At 31.5% G+C, this 21161-nt stretch overlaps 3 protein-coding genes and 2 long non-coding RNA genes across 7 annotated transcripts; 2 read left to right on the forward strand and 3 right to left on the reverse strand.

Annotated features, from left to right (window-relative positions):
- Window positions 1–514: 514 nt before the first annotated feature.
- On the reverse strand, window positions 515–1735 carry LOC143194326 (uncharacterized). Its single transcript, XR_013005295.1, has 3 exons — window positions 1372–1735; window positions 844–1314; window positions 515–773 (listed from the first exon to the last, which is right to left on the reverse strand). It is a non-coding gene; the product is annotated as an uncharacterized LOC143194326 (long non-coding RNA).
- Window positions 1736–6146: 4411 nt separating this feature from the next.
- Window positions 6147–7714, reverse strand: LOC143194333 (uncharacterized). Its single transcript, XR_013005297.1, has 4 exons — window positions 7231–7714; window positions 7009–7170; window positions 6481–6951; window positions 6147–6410 (listed from the first exon to the last, which is right to left on the reverse strand). It is a non-coding gene; the product is annotated as an uncharacterized LOC143194333 (long non-coding RNA).
- A 6197-nt stretch (window positions 7715–13911) lies between these two features.
- On the reverse strand, window positions 13912–14685 carry LOC143192625 (uncharacterized). Its single transcript, XM_076398091.1, has 3 exons — window positions 14486–14685; window positions 14261–14428; window positions 13912–14204 (listed from the first exon to the last, which is right to left on the reverse strand). The coding sequence occupies exons 1-3, from the start codon at window positions 14585–14587 to the stop codon at window positions 14055–14057; spliced, it is 420 nt and encodes a 139-aa protein (XP_076254206.1). The 5' UTR covers window positions 14588–14685; the 3' UTR covers window positions 13912–14054.
- Window positions 14686–15116: 431 nt separating this feature from the next.
- Window positions 15117–15872, forward strand: LOC143192650 (putative glutathione-specific gamma-glutamylcyclotransferase 2). The gene has a single exon (XM_076398129.1). The coding sequence runs from the start codon at window positions 15270–15272 to the stop codon at window positions 15837–15839; it is 570 nt and encodes a 189-aa protein (XP_076254244.1). The 5' UTR covers window positions 15117–15269; the 3' UTR covers window positions 15840–15872.
- A 394-nt stretch (window positions 15873–16266) lies between these two features.
- Cln7 (CLN7/MFS domain-containing 8) lies at window positions 16267–19995 on the forward strand. Of its 3 annotated transcripts, XM_076398118.1 has the most exons (10): window positions 16708–16894; window positions 16963–17116; window positions 17198–17409; window positions 17467–17710; window positions 17766–17966; window positions 18022–18240; window positions 18685–18875; window positions 18929–19083; window positions 19142–19367; window positions 19425–19995. In XM_076398118.1, exons 3-10 carry the CDS (start codon window positions 17215–17217, stop codon window positions 19677–19679), a joined length of 1686 nt encoding a protein of 561 aa, XP_076254233.1. In that variant the 5' UTR covers window positions 16708–16894; window positions 16963–17116; window positions 17198–17214; the 3' UTR covers window positions 19680–19995. The 3 variants fall into 3 exon arrangements, with proteins under 3 accessions (XP_076254217.1, XP_076254233.1, XP_076254227.1); XM_076398102.1 differs by lacking the exons at window positions 16708–16894; window positions 16963–17116 and adding an exon at window positions 16267–16591; XM_076398112.1 differs by lacking the exon at window positions 16963–17116 and having other exon boundaries at window positions 16748–16894.
- The last annotated feature ends 1166 nt before the right edge of the window (window positions 19996–21161 follow it).

Here is a 21161-nt window from a genome sequence, read left to right on the forward strand (position 1 = left end):
TCCTCAAAATATGTCTGAATATATATGAGTCAAGTATTTAATAACAAATTGATTTAGTTGTCACGTCCAGAAAACTCCACAAATAACTCGATTTTTTTAAGTATTTAATATCTATAACCCAAGCTAGCAGAAAATCTGTAACCAGTATATTATTCATGCATTCACATACATATCTAGATATACAATTTCATAGTCATAACATCTTTCAGGTCAGATCCATATTTTGGATCAGCTTCAAAAGTGGAAGAATTTTCCTGAAATGCTGACTATCATACAAAAATAAAGAAAATCTATGAATTAAGTTTCAAAATTGTTTTAAAAAACACAACTAAACTAATATACACTATGTATTGTGCATATATTTTGTCTATAAGACAGAAGAAATTAAATAAAACTGTCATTTGATGATGTATGATGTATCCAGTTATTTTTTAGTATTATTAACATATTAATAACATAATTCTTTATTGAATACATTATAAATACATATATAAACAAATATTAATTAATGGTATATTAATATTAAGTCAACTGAGAACATGGGCGATTTTAAATAGAATATGTTATTCTAAAATCCAAACAACCACCCATTCATGGATATAATCAGATTGACTTCAAACAATAGTTTGTAAGTTAGTCACTCTTCAGGCTTCAAGTTAACAATAAGCCTGGACGAAACAAACCCTGGTTGAAAGTAGACATCACAATCACACAGCATCAAATGGAGAAAGACATGATTTACTCCATGAAGTTGAAAAAATCCTGTATGATATCTGAAACATATGATGAATCTCGTTTAGAGAGCTATCAAAAACATCCAACTGTTTTTATTTATGAACTGACCTGATATTACTGTAGACAATCTTCAGGTTATCCACTTTTCTTACAGACAGAATGTATTGGAAATATGATTATCTAAGGCCAAGCAGTAACATTGATTTATCCTGTATAAGGATATAGTTTCCTCAGATATTTATTTTACCAGCACAAATATCAATAATTAAAACATTCAATATTGTTGAGCAGTACAGGGTAAGGGATTAGATATCTAGTTAGATAAAACCCAATTTGATCTCTTTTTTTGTTTCCTTGTCCATTATCTGAACAAATTCATTTGCCTTTTATAAATATATCGCACATATATGTTGGATACATCTTTAGTTTCTAATTATACCATGTATTATAGAGTTTGAGAATAGATTTGGAAAGCTGAAACATACAATTCGCTGCAGCCAAAGGGAACATTATTCTATATAATAATGAACACCAACGGTTTATTCTGATTTCTCCAAATGCAATGCGAGTAAAAATAAACTAAAATACGAGAAATATCAATGAACAAAAGTTGGATGCATGAGAACCTTCACTTACTATAAATATTGTAAATATATTTGCAGTGAAAAATAAAGGCATCACTGTACTGCGTGAATGCAGAAGTCCACTGATAAAAAACATCAGGCAGAAGATAATGTTCGAAAATAAAAAAAATGTTATGAAATAAATCGTAACGTAATTTAGAAATACACTTCCACTCATATTATCTAACTAAAAAATATTTTGTTAGTTATAATCACAAAAAGACCACATCTAACAACGAAATTACTTGTATTGAATCATATAATTCGCCCATTGTAACAACAACACCTCCAAAAAAGCCTGACAAAAAAGGATGCATCCATTCCCTACTAATGATATTCATTTTGAATCCGAACTATTGAAAAACTGAATTATAAACCACCCAAATAATATAAAAATGAGTTTGTTGGATTATTATCGAAATATATCGATATGGTTAAACGCCTTTATGTTGAACAAAATCGATTTAATTACTTATTTTGAAGAAAAAGTAGTTCCATAACACGGAAATATTAAAGAATGCCTAAAAACTAAAAAAAAAGAAATATCATAAAGTAGTACATCATACATCAATAATAAATAAATAGACATAATACATACATATAGTTTAAAAAATGTTTTTTTAGTGTACCTTGTTAACCCAATAGAATATTACTGGTCAATAGATATTAATACAGCACATAATATTTTGTATTTTCTGTAAAATATTATAGTTTATAATTATAGCAATATAATTTAATAATATTTGAGAACATAATAATACATTATTATAAAATATATCTAGAAGTTATCTAAATATAGCCCATAATATATAAACTAATATATTAATTAACCAAAATTGAAGGGACAAACTTGATATTTACTGTTTTTATTTAAATTATGTTGTGTAAGTCAGAAACCGATATTTATGATCATAAAGTATTCGCCCTGTTTGTAAAACTGAAGTGTTTGATTATAATTGTATAGCTGAATCTTTTTATAATAAGTTAATATCAAATGTTTTAAAGAATCACTTAGTATAGTAGTTAATCATGTCGGTATTCGGGTATTAAAACAAGTGATTGGTTATATTAAGGGCTATGAAAGGAGATTTTATCAGTGTAGTACTGATCATAGAAGAACTCCAGACAACCCAGGACGAGTAGTAACTCTTATTCCAGCATCATCGGGGACAAAAGCGTATGGCATAGCATACAAATTAAAAGACAATGATATTGACAATGTAGTTAAGCATTTAAACTTTAAAGAAAAGCGTGGTTATGAAAGAAAACATGTGATGTTTTATGCCAAAGATTTGATAATGGAACCTTTTAATATGAACATCCATATATCGATATTTTCTGAAAAAATTATTGATATTTTTGGCCAATATATCAATATTTTTTTAACCTATATTTTTCGATATTTCATCATTATTTTATAATATTTTATATTATTTATTATTTATCAAAATAAATAAAATATAATTTTTAATAGTTTTAATATTGGTACTTAATTTTAAATTTTGATAAATTCCGATGGTTAAATTCAAAAATTCATCAAAAATACCACTTCTTTTTAAAACATTTAGAGAACACATATATTTTGTTAGGCTAATATTTCACCATTATTATTTTTTCTTAACAATATCGATATATTTTATGTAAAATATCGATATTATTTATACTTGTTTCAAAAAAATTATATCGATATTTATTGGAATATCGATATGTCGAAATATCGATATTTTTTTCGGTGGCCAACACCTCTAGTGCAGGGCATGCTGATTTAGATGCAGTAGATTAGAATGCAATCGATCAATATATTGTGATACAAACTGTAGCGCCCTCTCGGGATGCTGAAAAAAGATATCTCGTTAAAGGAAAAACATATCGATATTTTTGGCCGATATATTAATATATCGATATTTTTCGATATATTTTCAGAAAAATTCAATATATTTCTTAAATATTATAAAAAACCGTTTAATTATTTTTGATAAACCCTATAAATTGTTGCTTAATTTTATTTATAAACTTAATTGTAAAGGTCTATCGGATATATTGCAAAAAAATATCAAAATTCATCGGCCACCGACTCCCCTAGCGCACTCTACTAGTTGTTCCTCTATTCTACATTGACTCTTGTATAAACATAGATCATATATTTAACAGTCTATTTTTGACTCAAAGAATTGGCAAATAATATACATTTAAATTTGCGCGTATGTATTTTTTACTTCAAAAACTCAATTTATTATAATTAACATATTGTATTTATACTAACGAATGTATTTGTACATTTCCGATTCATTTTATGGAATTTAATTTTGTGACTAAAATACAGTCTGATACTAAAAATAATTAGTCGGATAGAATGTATAGAATAGAAAGTGGTCCACAAAAATCATTTATAATGGTATTTTTGACTGACTAAGACAACATTTTTTTAATTTGATTGCAGGGAAATAAAAAATTAACAACACAGTTGAGGCATTTGTGCGACCATATGCAATGATGACGGTCTGTTCGCTCTGCATGAGATCAGAGTACATATTTTCCCAGTACTATAATCCTTTCCAAACTAGACTATGGCTCCCTGGAGAGCTGGATCCTCTCCATATCCGCTACCCCAATTTTCCCATTTAGGCCTTAATTACTCCTTTATAAATACATCGTTATGTCACTTTTATAAGGGAGGGCTATTATCTAACTCAGTTGAAATTCTGCGAACATCTCCACACTTATGCTGGACAACCGGGCAGTTCGTTTCAAGCTCCTTGAACGGGGTTCAATTTTGACCGCTGAACCCTTTGCGATACTCAAGTCTTTATCCTACATTGCATTTTTTTTAAATATCTAACCCTTACTGATTCCCGAAATGCCGTCAAATGTTTTCTGCAGCAGAAATTCAACCATCCGCTGGTCACCGATTCACTGTTAATCATCCGTACCCTCTATCTGAATGGCTACAAGATAACTTTAATGTGGATCCCTTCTCACGTTGGCATACCAGAAAACTCCTCTCCCCTCCCCATCACAAATGTTTATATCCACGCTGATCTTATCCTATTCATTTCGTGTTTTACGTGGCCCAGCAGGTCACCCATAACAAGCTCTTTGAAATAAAAACTGAATATTTGTCCCATCCTGAGACTGAGACTGAGACTGAGATTGGGTCACTGTCGTTTCTCGCACGGTCACTGTATGATTTGCTTGATGAAACCTGCCCTTGCTTCAGTCTACCATCTTCCGGGCAACAACCCACGTCTCACCCAGATTAGAGCTATGTACGGATTTCAAAATTTTAGGAATTCCTTAACAGGAGAAATACAGACAGACTCCTCGGATTTCTACGAGAATTCCTGAATAAATAACCATTATCACGTTGTTGTTGTTGTACTTTTTGACTTTTGTTTGTATTTATTTTCAAATTGTTTAGACAATATTTAAATTTTAGCCCCTTCTGTTTGTGTTATTAATATTATTCTATTTATTAATTTATTATTTTGTATATACACTTTATATCTGTCCCCGTTCCTTTCATACCAACACCGTCCTGTTTTATAGTCGCGAAATGACGACATAGGGAAGTCTACTTTTCACACAAAAGAGACAAAAGAATCTTCTTCATCTGTTAATTGAAGAGTCGTCCTTTTCTTTCTTTCCTTATTTTCGTACCGTTCCCTTTGCTCAGTTACTCGGTTTAATTCTTCATGTTCTTGCGTAATGGCCAAGTAAGCATTCTTTTGTATTCGTCTGATAAGTATCAGACGTATCCATATAAATAATAGATGTTTTGGTTCTGGGAACTCATACACCTATTTACTTATTTGTGGAAGTAGATTTAGACATAATCTACTAATTTAACTGGTACACATAACAGTGTACATAATGAGCAAAAGGATAGTTTTTGTATTAATGTTTGAACGCCTGCATGTCTGCATATCAACTTTATACTATCATATTGTTGGGTGAATTTTAAATTAAAATTTTATAAAATGCTTTAAATTTTTTGTAGTGATAAAGTAGTTACCTACTCGTATTTACCTTTTGTTTTTTCTCTAGGTCTTCTCCCCATCCCTTTAATAACACCCTAAAGAGGTCATCTGGTCTGAAGATCTTAAGATCAGCAATCACTGATCCATACATCGAGCCTCGCTCCGTTCTTTTACAAGTAGCAGTCTACCGCAGTACTTTCTTGTATCTGACGGCAAATGGATCAGCTTCGTAACCACAAACGATGCTCATTAAAAAAGTACCTTCACAAAATAAGACAATAGCTAAACTATTACCAATATAAATAACCCGTGTCATCATTATTGTTTTGAGTTTCCTCAAAATATGTCCAGAAAACTCCACAAATAACTCGATTTTTAAAAAATATCTCAATGAAAATATACAAACTTATGCCAAGACTGTATTTAATATCAATAACCCAAACTAGCAGAAAATCTCAAATCAGTATATTATTCATACATTCACATCCATATCCAGATCTACAATTTCATAGTCATAACGTTTTTCAGGTCATGTCCATATTTTGGATCACCCCCAAAAGTGAAGGAATTTGCCTGAAGTGTTGTCTAGCAAACAAAAATAAACAATTACTATGAATAAAGCTTCAAAATTGTTTTAAAAAATAGATACATCAAACTAATATACACTATGTATTGTGCACATACTTTTACCTAACACAAAACCTATAAGATGTCATTTGATGATGTACGACGTATCCAGTTATTTTTTAATACTAATATTATTAACATATTAATAACATAATTCTTTATTGAATATATTTTAAATACATATATAAACAAATAGTAATTAATGGTATATTGATATTAAGTCAACTGGGAACATGGGTGATTTTAAATAGAATATGTGATTCTAAAATCCAAACGACCACCCATTCATGGATATAATCAGATTGACTTCAAAAAATAGTCTGTAAGTTAGTCACTCTTCAGGCTTCAAGTTAACAATAAGCCTAGACCAAAGAAACCCTGGTTGAAAATAGACATCCGTTATTAACTCTATATAAAGTCATGAAGTTGAAAAAATCTCGTATGACATCTAAAACATATGATGAAACTCGTTTAAAAAGCTATTAAAAACATCCAACTGTTTTTATTTATGAACTGACCTGATATTACTGTCGATAATCTTCAGGTTATCCACTTTTCTTACAGACAGAAGGTATTGGAAATATGATTACCTAAGACCAAACAGTAACATTGATTTATCCTGTATAAGGATATAGTTTCCTCAGATACTTATTTTACCAGCACAAATATCAATAATTAAAACATTCAATATTGTTGAGCAGTACAGGGTAAGGGATTAGATATCTAGATAGATAAAACCCAATTTGATCTCCTTTTTTGTTTCCTTGTCCATTATCTGAACAAATACATTTGCCTTTTATAAATATATCGCACATATATGTTGGATACATCTGTAGTTTCTAATTGTTCCATGGATTATAAGCTTGGATAAAATATTTGAGGAGAAAAATCACACTGTTCGCTGTAGTCACAGTGAACAATAATGTATTTAATATTGTACACCAACGGTTTATTCTGGGTTCTCCAAATACAACGCGAGTAAATATATACTAAAATACGAGAAATATTAATGAACAGAAGTTGCAGTCGTGAGAACATCCACTTACTAAAAACGTTGGAATGATCAATATAGGCCTTGCTGGATTATGTGAAAACACAAGTCCACTGGTAAAAAACACCAAGCAAAGTATAATGGTACATATTAAAAAAAATATTATCGTATAAATCTCACTCTCAGGTCCAGATATGCATCCACACATATCATCGAACTGAAAAACATTTTGCCCGTTACAATAATAAAAAGACCACACATCTAACAAAGAAATTACTTTTGGTTCGTATGAATCGAGTAATTCTCCCAATGTAATTACAGCAGCTCCAAAAAGGCCTGACAACAAAATATGCACGAATTCCCTATTCATGATATTAATATTACATCTAAACTATTAAAAAACTGAATTATAAACCACCTAAATAATATAAAAGGGAGTTTGATGGGTTATTATCGAAATGTATCGATATAGTCGCGTTTATGTTGAACAAAATCGATATAATCGCTTATTTTGAAGAAAAAAGATTTGCATAACACGAAAATATTAAAGAATGCCTAAAGACTAAAAAATAAATACCATAAAGGAATACATCATACATAAATTATAAATAAATAGAAAAAATACGTAGAAATAGTTTAAAAAATTGTTTTTAGTGTGCCCTGTTATCCCAACAGAATATTACTGGTCATCTAACAATAGATATTAATAGCACATATAATATTTTGTATTTTTTTTTTAAATATTACACTTTATAATTATATCAATATAATTTAATTAATAGTATTTTATCACATCACGTATCATTATTTATTAATACGTTATTATAAATATATATATATATATATATATATATATATATATATATATATATATATATATATATATATATATATATATATATTATAAAAGTTTTGTTTTGCCCACCATCCAGATGGGATTATATCGGCTATTGAAGTAATTTTATTGGTCAATTTAAATCTTCTTTATAGGTGCCTATGCGTGCCACCACGCTTCTTTTTTTTTGGCCTGGAACCGGGTAGGGGAATCCTGTTAATCCTGGTCGGGAAGACCCGCAAGAATAAGCGAGTTGGACTGGTTATGTGGAGACTGCCTCTGGGCTACCCACTAAACCACACCCTATCAGCTGATCCAATGACCCTAACTCATACTTCTTACCACCACGCATTCACCAACAAGTTAAAAGGTTGGCACCGCCGGTGGATTGGTACCATGTAGTTCCAGGCTATAAAAGACCGTCATGACGACGTCTCGCTCTCTTTTCTATTCTCCATCCCCTTGTAACAGTACCACTTCTACAGCGCTACCGTTACCTTAACTATCTTCACCTTAACCTAATATCCTGTCAATTCACCCGTCGACCACATGTATCAATTTAATAACGAAATAAACAAGTATTTTTTCAAGCTGTGTTTTTAGTTCTCGTGCAAATTTCTTCCAAAAATAGTAGTGAGTGTTCAGACAAGCAATCGTGTGGATAACCACACATTTCGATCGACCCGACGAACATTCCTACAGATTTAATTCTAGTAGCGACATCTATGTGTCAAGCCGGGGACTTTTCTATTGACCTGTAATATTTACGGATCTAGTATTATTTTGTAAGATGCAAAGCTGGCCTTCGACTCTATTCTATAAGGTATAATTTATCGTTAAATACCACCGTTCTGATAATTTTAAATTGCCTCGTTTTCTGTAATTTTGTAGCAGTGAGTTAAAATGGCAATTCTCTTTGTACTAACGAATTTATCTTTACATTTCCGCGTTACTTTATGGAAATACTATACTGAAATACAGCCCGATATTAAAAAGTAATTAGTCATACGAGAATGTTGTCCACAAATATCAATTGGAATGGTATTTTTAACTGATCAAGATAACTGCTTTTTTAAAATTGATCTCAAGAAATAACAACACAGTTGAGACATATTTAATGATGACCATCTGTGCTCTTTATATGTGATCAGAGTACACATTTTACCAGGACTATACTCCTTCCCAAACTGGACTTCAATGCCATTCAGAATACAGCACTTAGAATATCGCTGGGTACCTTCCGATCCTCCCCCGTAATTAGCTTGTGCACTCTTACATCCACGCCACCTCTTTCTTTCACTGAACTCCACTTAGAGTCCCGGGACATATTATCCCTAACTACACCACCCGAATCTCTCATATAATTGCTGGTCTTCTCGCCAGGGTTGGAGTTGGCTTGCTGCATCCTCTCCCTATCCGTTACCCCAATTTTCCCACTTACACCTTCATAACCTCCTTCATAAACACATCGTTATGTCAATTTCATACGAGAGGACATTGTCCTTATCTTATTCAGTTCAAATGCTGGGAACTTCTCCACACTTATGGTGGAAAACCGGGCAGTCTCTTTCAAGCTCCCTGAACGGACTTCAATTTTGACCGCTGAACTTTTTGCGATACTCAAGTCTTTATCCTACATTATAATAGATTTTTTTTAAATGGCTAATCCTTATCGATTCCCGAAATGCCCTCGAATGTTTCCTGGAGCAGAAATTTAACCATTCCCTCGTCACCGATTCAGTGTTAATCATCAGTACTCTCTATCTGAATGACTACAAGATAACTTTAATGTTGATCCCTTATCATGTTGGCATACCAGAAAACTACTCTCCCCTCCCCATCAGAAATATTTGTATCCACACTGATCTTATCCCATTCATTTCGTGTTTGACGTGACCCAAAAGGTCACTCATAACAAGCTATTTGAAATAAAAACTGAAATTTTCTCCCCTCTCCACATTCCATCAGCCTGACGTAGCTTTGAATCAACTGAGATTGGGTCACTGTCGTTTCTCGCGCGGTCACTGGATGACTTGCTTGATAACACTTTGCCCTTGCTTCAGTCTCCCACTTTCTGAGCAACTGTCTACGACTCACTCAGCTTAAAGCTCTGTATAGACTGTAAAACTTTAGGAATTCCTTAACAGGAGAAAAACAGACAGACTCCTCGGATTTCAACGGGAAATCAATTAGCTTTATAGAGCCTAGCCAATGCTGAGATATCTGTTGCTGACCAAATAACCATTACCACTTTGGTGTGGGTGTTAGTGTGTACTGTCTGGATAGAGTCTTTACTTTGTTGTGGTTTTGCTTGTTGACCTGTATTTGTGTCCATTTTCAAATTGTTTATATATTATTTATAGTTTTAGTCCGCTCTGTTTGAATTATTAATTTTATTCTATTTACTAATTTATTATTGTGTATATACACTTTAGGTCTGCCCCTATCCCCTCCATATCAACACCGTACTGTTTTATAGTCGCGAAATGACGACATTCGTCAAAGCGACAAAAGAAAAGTTTTTCCCAGGCATTTCACACAATTTTTTCCAAGTCTACTCTTCACACAAAAGAGACAAAATAATCTTATTTATTAAATTAATATTAACGTTAATTGCGGAGTCATCCTTTTCTTTCATTTTCCTTTGCCTTACCTTTATTTTCTTATCATTCGCTTTGCCCTTCCCTTTTTTTAATATATATATATATATATATATATATATATATATATATATATATATATATATATATATATATATATATATATATATATATATATATATTAAAGTCTCCTTTTACCAACTATGGGTTTATCAGGACTGGTCCTAAAGTTTAACGTGGGCTCCGAACCGGCGAGTGACCAACTTTAGAAATCATCCCAGAAGACAACCAGTCTTACCCAGCCTAGTTACTGGCGTGACTGGGATAATTTTCTTTGTCGGATTTTACACTCTTGCCTAGAACATTCACAAATTTTAAACAATCACAAACATAAATTTACGACCATGCCCGAGCAGGATTCGAACCCGCGGCTTACGCAACAGTAGGAGGACCGTCCCATCGCCTTTACCACCGCGCCACCAAGCTGGCCCCTTCCCTTTTCATTCTTCCAGTTTCGGTTAGTCGGCTTAATTCCTCATGTTCTTGTGTAATAGCCTATTTATCAGACGTATCTTCGAGAAAGTTCATTCTCTTGGTTCATGGTAAATATTTTGTTATGGACCATGTATCCCACCATATTATCAGTATTTCGTTCTATCCTCTTATAATCTTCCTCACACGTCTTCTAGGCACATAAAAGCAATTACTTGTGTCACAATCGTACCCATAAAAATTTCCACAACTGCACCCAACCCCACATTGGCAACAAAAAATATTCCACGCGTTAGTAGAATCTAACCTACTTAAAAAGTTATCACTGTTTTTAAATGACTAAGGTTTAACACGTTCATAGGAAAACACTCATTATTTTATCTATAAGTATAAAACAACATTTATCAAAATAATTCGCATAAAAATAATTACCTTTGAACACAAAATATAACAGGTCAATTGAAAAGTCCCCGGCGTGACACATAGATAGCGCTACTAGAATTAAATCCATATATTTTTTAATTAGCCCTAACCCTCAAAAGATGCGTGTATATATTTGACAGCTGTCGGGTCATTAGTTTGTGAATTATAGCATTTTGAGTGAAGCAACTTTTGTTATTGTGAAAAACTTGGATAAAAAGGCATTTCGCGTGTTGATAAAATCTTGCTTTTCGAAGAAAAAGAAAATGCTGCGTCAACAAGACAACGCACCGTGTCACGTCAATCCGTCAGTGAAAACGATGGCAAAAATCCATGAATTGGGCTCGAATTGCTTCCTCATCCACCGTATTCTCCAGATCTAGCCCCCGCGACTGTTTCCTGTTCTCAGATCTATTTTGAAGCAAAGAACAAATCGTACTACAAAAAATGTTTTACTATGGTAGGCCGGGGACCTTTCAATTTACTTATTATTTTACTATATAGTAATTTATGGCAATTCCATCTTTATTATATACGATTCTTATTGGCCTCAGTGACAAAAGTAATTTTGTTTTGTCCTGATAGATGGCATATCTCTAATAAGACTTATTCAATCAAGTTATACTAAAACGACAGTCAAAAGATGTTTTACTATTGAGGCTTTAAAAATGGAGAAATCGAAGATTATCTTCGTCAAATTTTGTCACGGAAAGGGAAAACGCCAATGTCAGAATTGGTTTGTTCTTTCTTATTCTGCGAATTTTCATATTTGATTTGTTGCCTTGACAGATTTTTCATAATATCGATGTTTTAAGAGTATTAAATAATTTTTATACTACTGAAAAGCAAAAAAGGCATTCTGTCCATCACCACTATACTAGACTAGATCACTACTAAATCACATTTTGGCATAGTACAGTTCTGGTCTATGGAAAACATCCTAAATGGTATAAAACTGACTTCAAAAGAGACTTGGTTCAATTTGTCGTCTAGAATTCTCATAAGTTCTGCTGTGACAAAACTATTCCCACCTAATATCAGCAAAATCCGTAAAAATCTTAATGGAACCGTTTAAATAAACATGCTGTTGCTCATTACAGACTAAACGCTACTTATTAAAATCCCTATCTGACGCTATAACTAAATCTGATGTATTTCGATTAATTTCGGATAGAAGCAGAGCCTGAATAAAATACACACAAACATACACTCTACAAAAATATTGAAAAAAATAATAAAAACGCGAATAATGTTTTGTATTAATAATATCAATTTGCTTTTTCCATTTTGAAGTAGATAAACAACACTAAAATACGTATAGCTTAATAATCATACTACAATTTTTTTTTTCGGTGAGATAAAGTAGCTACCGCTAATAGTAGTTAATACGAGTAGTACTTCCCTTTTGTTTTTTCTCTAGGTCTTCTTTCAGTCCCCTTAATAACACCCTAAAGAGGTCCTCTGGTTTGGAGATCCTAAGATCAGCAATCACTTATCCACACATCTATTCTCGTTCCGTTCTTTTACAAGTCTGCCGCAGTTCAGAACTTCCTTGCATCTGGCAGCAAATGGATCAGCTTCGTTACCAATAAACAATTAGCAATATAAATGACCTGTGTCACTAATTCATATAATTTCAGCAAAAGCTTAATTAATGATTATTGACATTGAATAATTAAAATTCATTATTGTTTTGAGTTTCCTCAAAATAAACTTTTTGTCAATTTGTCAGAAAACTCCACAAATAAATCGAAATTTAAAAAAATTATCTTAAGGACAAATTCTTAACGGTGTAAATTTTGAAAATATATAAACTTATACCAAGACCGTATTTAATATCTATAACCATATCTGAAGTCTGACTAGCAAATGAAAATAAACATATCTATGAATAAAGCCTCAAAATTTTTTTTTTTAAACATCTAAACACGAAACCTAGAAGACAAAAGAAATTAAATAAAAGCGTCCTTTGATAATGTATTATGTATCCAGTTCTTATTTTTTTAACATTAATATTATAATATTACTCATTAACATATTAATAACAATTATTTATTGAATACAATATAAATACATATACAAATAGTAATTAGTGGTGTACTCATATTAAGTCTACTGAGAACACGAGTGATTTTAATTATTCTCTGTGATTCTAAAATCCAAACAAAGACCCATTCATAGATATAATCAGACTGACTTCAAAAAATGGTCTTGTAAGGCAGTCACTCCACAGACTTGAAGTTAACAACAGGCCTGATCAAATCAAACCCTGGTTGAAAAAAGACATTATTTTTAAGTCTGTATAAAGTCATGACTTACTCCATGAACTTGATAAAATCCTCCATGATATCTAAAAAAATTTGATGTGGTTTGAGAGTTATCAAAAACATTCAACTGTTTTCATTTATGAACCGACCTGACATTACTGCAGACAAATTTCAGTTTCACTTTTCTTACATACAGAAGATATTGAAAATATGATCATCTAAGACCAAACAGTAACATTGATTTATCCTTTATAAGGATAACAGTTTCCACGTGTAATTATTTAAGCAGCACAAATATCAACAATTAAAACACTCAATATTGTTGATTAGTTCAGGATAAGGCTTTCAATATCTACTTAGATAAACCCAGTACGATCTGATTTTCTTTCCACTTATATGTCAAAGTTTCCTAGTTCATTTTCTGAACAAATACATTTGCCTTTTATGAATAAATTGCACATATATATGTTGGATACATTTGTAGTTTTTAATTGTTGTATCGATTATAAGTATGCCATATATAAATGCAGAATCGAAACATAGCTCCTGATATGAGTACACTTGACATTATTGTATTTAGTAATGAATACCAACGATTTAATGTGACTTGTCCAAAAGCATATAGAGTAAATATATACTAAAATACGAGAAATATCAATGAAGAAAGTTGCACCCATTCACACACTCACTTACTGAAAGTATTGTAAATATATCTGCAGTGACATATGCAGGTATTAGTGGATTATGTGAATCCATAAGTGCTTTGATAAAAAATACCAAGCAAAATATACCGCTAAAAATGAAAAAATATGTTATCATAGAAAACTCAATGATATCTCCAAATCCACCCATTTTGTCTAACTAAAAAACATTTTGATCGTTACAATAACAAAAAAACACATCTAACAAAGAAATTACTGGCATTAGGTATATATCGTATAATTCGCCGTATGTAACTGCAATGGCTCCACAAAAGGCTGAGAGAAAAGAATCCATTAACTCCGTATTCATAAAATTCATTTTGTATCTAAATTATTAAAAAACGGAATCGTATATCACACAAATATAAAAATGAGTTCCTTGGATTATTATCGAAATATATTTGAATATATCGATATAGTCAAATGTGTTAATGTTGAACAAAATCGATTTAATTGCTTATTTTGAAGTAAAAAGAGTTGCATAACGCGGAAATATTAAAGATTGCCTAAAAGCTTAAAATAATAACATAAAAGAAAACATTATACATCATTAATAAATAAACAGAAATAATAAATACAAATAGTTTAAAAAATAGATTTTTAGTTTGTTCTGTTACCCCGACAGAGTATTACCGGTCATATAACATTGTACCATATTATAGTTCACATATTATTTTATAATTTTTGTAAAATTTTGTCGGTTATAGTTATTTATACCAATATAATTTAATAATATTTAAGTTCCTAATAATATATTATTATAAAACATATGTAAAGCTACATAAATATAGCCAGCCCATAATGTATAAAGTAATCTATTAACCAAAATTGACGCGACAAACATTGACATTTATTGTATTTATTTAAATTTTGCCACTTACTATAGGTTAGCGACTAATATTTATAATATTGAAATGTTTGGTTATAATTGTAGACTTCAGTGTTTTTAATTATATGTTATTAACATAAGTTTTATAGAATCACTTTTCTTGCAGTAAATAATGTGGGTATTTGGGTACGGTTCGTTAATGTGGAAAGTTGATTTCCCATTTGAAGAACAAGTGATTGGTTATATTAAGGGCTATGAAAGGAGATTTTATCAGCATAGTACTGATCATAGAGGAACTCCGGACAACCCAGGACGAGTAGTAACTCTTATTCCAGCATCACCAGAGACAAAAGTGTATGGCATAGCATACAAGATAAAAGACAATGATATTGAAGATGTAGTTAAGCATTTAGACTTTAGAGAAAAGGGTGGTTATGAAAGAAAACATGTGATGTTTTATCCCAAAGATTTAACAATGGAACCTTTTAATATGACCATTTATTTAGCATCGTGTGATAACCCTAACTATGCAGGGTATGCTGATTTAGATGCAATAGCCAATCAAGTGGTGAAATCAATAGGACCTAGTGGCCATAACATAGACTATGTCTGCAATTTAGCTAGAGTAATGCGGGAAGTTGTTCCAGAAGCTCAAGATGATCATTTGTTTGACTTAGAAGCCAAAGTAATTGGTCTTCTGAGGGACACTAACCAATGCAATGACAAACTAGCTAATTTATAATAATTCTTAATAAAGTATTACCTATTTTTTAAATATTATGTTTTAATATGATGTCTTAAATAAAACCACTTAATATATTATTTCAATTTCCATCTTTATTTTTGTGTAAATGAATTCTAATAATCACATGATTTCCAATTATAAACAAAGTTATTTTACCTGGAATACCTATTTTTTGTTTAAAATCACGGAACATATAAATATTTAAAACTACTGGATATTTAATAATTTGAATAAGGAATAAAAGTATAATGTAAATATCACAAGATTACTTAGCACATTTTATTATTTGTATTGTATTTAGACAAATCAAAATAAGTTATCACTATGACTATTAGAGTAACAGTCTTGAAGGATTGTTTTATTAAACAAATTTATATAGAGCTTATTAAAGCATATATAAATAATATTTCGTACTTGAACTGGCTTTTCCGAATATTTATGCAGTCTTAGACAACCAAGCATACCAGCTACAGACAACCAGTTTGAAGGTTTCTTGTTTCGAAACAAAAAGAAAGTGTACATTTGTTTGGTCTATCATATGGTTTGTGTCACAGTTATCCCCGAATATAATTCCTTTGTCAAACGCGATATGTTAAAAATGTGTTTGTTTAAAATTTCCTAATCTATTAAAATGTGAATGAAAATGTATTCGTCGTGTAAGCCAAACTGCACTCAATGTGTTACCTGAGGCAAGCGAGAAGACCTCGAAGGTGTAGCTTTTTTACTTTTAATATTTCCTTTCTTCCAAGGTGAGTTCATATATCATTTTGGAAATTAAACAAATCTAAATGTAAGGGTGTCTATTTTTGACTCGTAAAATTGGCAAATAATATATGTTTAAATTTGCGCGTGTGTATGTTTTTTTAATCCGAAAGTCATATACATGGAAACTAACTGAATTAAACAATTAATTTTCGAATACACATACGGCAATTAACATATTTTAATCAGCTTAATCAGAGTTAAACCTTTTGTATATATATATTTACGGATCGACGGATCTAGTATTATTTTGTAAGATGCCAAACTGGACTTCGACGCTATTTTATAAGGTATAATTTATCACTAAATACCACCGTTTTGTTAATTTGAAATTGCCTTGTTTTCTGTAATTTTGTAGCAGTGAGTTAAAATAGCAATTCTCTTTGTACTAACGAATTTATCTGTACATTTCCGGTTTATTTTATGGAATGTGATTCCGTGACTAAAATACAGTTGATATTAAAAAATAATTAGTCACATGAGAATGGTCCACAAAAAGATAATTTAGAATGGTATTTTTGACTGATTAAGATAACTCTTATTTTTAACTTTAATTGCAAGAGAATAGAAACTCTAATTATGCTTTATTTAAGATATCGATTCCTCTACCATGTCGTGGTTTAAAAAAGTCCGATGCTTCTCTAAATCATCCAGTACTAATAAGACCAACATCGATGAAAGCTTAGAAACCATTGAAGAATACAAGGAGCGCTGGAGATCGATATATGTCATATATTTCACGATGTTTTTGATGTCACTGGGATTCAGTGTTGTTGTAACAGGTGTCTGGCCGTATTTGGACAAGGCAAATATACACCAGACGAACTGATCACAAAGGGTTTTGATGATATATTGTTTACAGCTCGATCCTTCGGCTGGAAAGGAGTTTATGGGTTTTATTGTGGCAGCTAATCCTTTCGCTCAAATGTGTTTTTCTCCGTTGATAGGATGGTGGTCCAATAAACTGGGCTCGATTCGTCTTCCAGTAATTGCGTCTTTACTACTTTTTGGTTTTGCCAGTTCCGTATATTCTTGTTTAGAGTTGTTTGATAGCCACGTGAAACACTGGATGTTGTGGAGTAGGTTTTTGGTCGGGGTAAGTTCAGGTAAGTTTTTTGAATAAACGAAGAAAACACGATAATGTTCGCTATGATTTTACAGCGAATATCGCAGCTTGTCGTGCTTATTTATCAGCAGCGACAATGCTTTCCGAACGTACCAAAGCTGTGTCCATGATATCCCTCGCTCAAGTGCTGGGATTTGTCGTTGGACCGGCTATACAGGCAGCGGTGGTGCCTCTGGGCTACGATGGGGTCTGGATTCTGCCACACAAACTCAGATTCAATATGTATACTGCCACCGGTAAGGCATCCCGAGAAAAAGGCGTTTCATTATGTTATTTTGAGAATTTTTCCAGGATGGATCAACGTTCTTCTGGCCTTACTGAACACATATTTCTTCATGCCGCATATGTTCAAAGAACATAACATCTCCGCCAAGGAGGTCATGGCGAAGCAGAAAAAGGGCCCCGAAGACGATAGCTGGAAAGGCATCAGGCCCGATTATTTCTCGGCCTGGACCTTTATTATCGCCTTCTTTGTTATGGTGTTCAATTTTATGATTCTGGAGACCCTGGGTAAGTAGTACTGTTATCAGCATAGGTTGTGGTGTATGAAAGAGTATAGATGATCAATCTCAATTTTAACCATTTATTAGGACACTATGATGGATGCGTTAATATCATCTTTTTTGATGATGTATAATAATTTTTGTAAATAATTATTTTAAGTTGGTGTTATTTTCTATACAATTTTCTATTGATATATTTTAAAGAACAATGAATCCTTCAACACATTGACAGACAGACATTGACAAACATTGACTAGTTCTTGAAAAACCTTATGGTTTAATGTGGCCGCCTTCCGATTGCTGTATTAAAATTGTTACGTTTATACGATTTTTTGGCGAGAAAAATTATTGGATCCAGATTTATATAATAATTTCCAACAAATACATTGAATTGATAAATATTTACATTTAACATTATTCAATACAGTCCAAACCAACGATATTTTCACAGGGACACCACTGACAATGGATCAAATGGGTTGGTCGAAGAAAGAATCGCTATGGAACATGGGAGTGATCATGTCCGTTGGTGCCATGATTTCCATAGTAACTTTCGCATCTATTTCTCCTCTTTCCAAAAGGTTCTCCGAAGTGAAACTGATGGTTTGGATAGGATTTTTATCAGTTTTCATATCAAACATGGTTCGTTTGATTTATCTTAAACAACCTGCCATAACTCGTAAATATTTTTCCAGATTTTTATCCCATACAGTGGTCCGACGCCCAAAATGTATGACGTCAACTTAAAATTCAATTTGTCATCTTATTGTGATCAAGCACTGAAAAATATATCATCAGACAAATTTCTGGATATCAATAACATAAACTACTCATTGCTTCAATATAATAGGTAACTTAATTAATAATTTAGTTGGTGCTTTACAAACTGCATCTTTATTATTTGATAGAACATTAGTACCTAATATTAATAATGAGACCCAAGTGAGACACATGACTCTGGATTGTGGAGAAGAGCTTTTAGGATGTCCCTCAAATCAAGTGTGGTGTAACTGGACTCCTGCCATGACCTATGCCCAGTTTCTTGCCGGGTACCTGTTAACAGTAATGGGATATCCTATTGGTGTAACATTAATACAAACTCTGTTTTCAAAAAGTCTCGGATCCAGGCCTCAAGTAAATCACCCTTTTGTTTAACATAACGGATATTAATTAACGTTTTTTTTTTGACAGGGTGTTTGGATGGGCCTATTAGTCGGGTCTGGATGCTGTTCCAGAGTAATGGGACCTGTCTTTGTTACCTATATTTATGAGGAGTTTGGCACCTTGTGGACCTATTGCCTCACCTCCAGTATGATGATGGGCAGTTTATTGTGGTTGTTCTTTTTCAGGAAAAGATTAGAACCGAAGAACCTAGCCATCGAAAAGGACAGGGAGTTAAAGGAATTGGTGAAGGTGCAGGTGGATAATGGTGATGTACAAAAATAAATCCTTTTTTGTTGCCTTTTTTGTTCAAGTTCAATTTATCGTTATACATAGTTTATAATTAATCCTAGTTTCATATACTGTTGAGGCAGATTTTGTATTTGTACTTAAAATATGTGGTATACGGTATAGTTAAGTACCTGTGGCAATGATATTAGAAAACAACATGTGATATTACAATTATATAAGTAGTATTCTTAATTTTTATCAAAGTTAAAGTAAGGGAATATGACTGAAGTATATGGATAAATTAGTAAGATAATTCTATTCATATTTGTAAAACCTATATATTTTTGGAAATATATTCTTCTATATAAAAGCTTACTTTTATTAATCAAAATTTAAACAAAGAAAGCATTTTTCATCTTTGAGCTTCTTTGTTATATATAAGGACACCAGAGTATAATGTTCCTTTTTTAGAATATTATGCTCTTCCACTTCAACACGTCCCCAATTAATTAAATTAATTGGTGAAGGTGCTGAGAAATGATAAATTATGAGTTTATTCAAAAATTGAAGTCGTTTTAAGTATGTGATAAAATACTGAAAGAAAATAATTACAAAATTGCACAAATTGGTGAATGCGTTGTATAGTAATCTTTAAATATGACTATTCTGTTTAATTATTTAATCTTTTGTATGATTCTGTTAAAACCGTTTGCCTTTTGATACTTCATTATAGTGATTTGAAAGCTCACAGACAATATGGATGTCTGTGAAATTGATTGAAATTTGAAGGTAAAATTGATATTGGTGTAAATAAATATCCTTTATTGTTTTACCTCAATATTTATTTTTATTATTTTACTTCTGCATTGTCATTAAACTATTATTATTATTTATTTAGTGTATCTGACATTAATTGGTTTCATGGCACCTTGGAAGGTTCGCTTCTAGTGAAGCCTTCAATTTTAGTTTATTATTATGTTATTGCTTTTAGTACATCAAAAGATTTTAAAGGTGAATAAGGTAAGAGCGACAAAAATGGTGAAGGTGGTACAAATTAATTTTATATAACTTGTTATTTTTAAACTTAAAAGTCTTTGATTTTAATCTATTTTAATTTGCAGAAGTCTAGTATAATTAGTTATAAATTGCAGAAATATACAGAAATAAATAAATATAATATTGAAAATTCAATTAACATTATTTTCATTAATCAGAACTTATATTTGAATATATGATTTGAGTATCACATATGTCTATTAGATTCATTTATTTCTCAGAATCTTTGGAGATTCATTTACAGTTTATTGTCGTAGTTTTTGGTACATTAAAAGATTAAAAATAAATAGTTAATATAGAACTACTACAAAATGGTGAGTGCACATAATCGATATGCAGAAATATACTTTAAATTATTATATTTGCTACTATATATTTTTCAAAATACTATAATTTATATAAATAGTGTTTAATTAATCATGAATAAATATGGAGCTAGAAGAAAGGAGATAAATAGCGATCGATAAGAAATAGCGATGG

Source organism: Rhynchophorus ferrugineus, unplaced genomic scaffold (assembly GCF_030347505.1).
Source record: "Rhynchophorus ferrugineus isolate W39M unplaced genomic scaffold, kcgeb_rfMv2 rfM1, whole genome shotgun sequence".
NCBI classification, from domain to species: Eukaryota; Metazoa; Arthropoda; class Insecta; order Coleoptera; family Curculionidae; genus Rhynchophorus; species Rhynchophorus ferrugineus.

Bases quoted from the DNA above. Each gene is read 5' to 3' on its own strand.
- LOC143192625 (XM_076398091.1), bottom strand. From the start codon at position 14,587: ATGAATTTTATGAATACGGAGTTAATGGATTCTTTTCTCTCAGCCTTT. The intron at 14,429-14,485 runs GTAATTTCTTTG...AATGTTTTTTAG, and splicing joins ACGATATATACCTAATGCCA to TTAGACAAAATGGGTGGATT. The intron at 14,205-14,260 runs GTAAGTGAGTGT...CTCGTATTTTAG, and splicing joins ATATATTTACAATACTTTCA to TATATATTTACTCTATATGC.
- LOC143192650 (XM_076398129.1), top strand. From the start codon at position 15,270: ATGTGGGTATTTGGGTACGGTTCGTTAATGTGGAAAGTTGATTTCCCA.
- Cln7 (XM_076398102.1), top strand. From the start codon at position 17,215: ATGTCGTGGTTTAAAAAAGTCCGATGCTTCTCTAAATCATCCAGTACT. The intron at 18,241-18,684 runs GTAAGTAGTACT...ATATTTTCACAG, and splicing joins TATGATTCTGGAGACCCTGG to GGACACCACTGACAATGGAT. The intron at 19,368-19,424 runs GTAAATCACCCT...TTTTTTTGACAG, and splicing joins GTCTCGGATCCAGGCCTCAA to GGTGTTTGGATGGGCCTATT.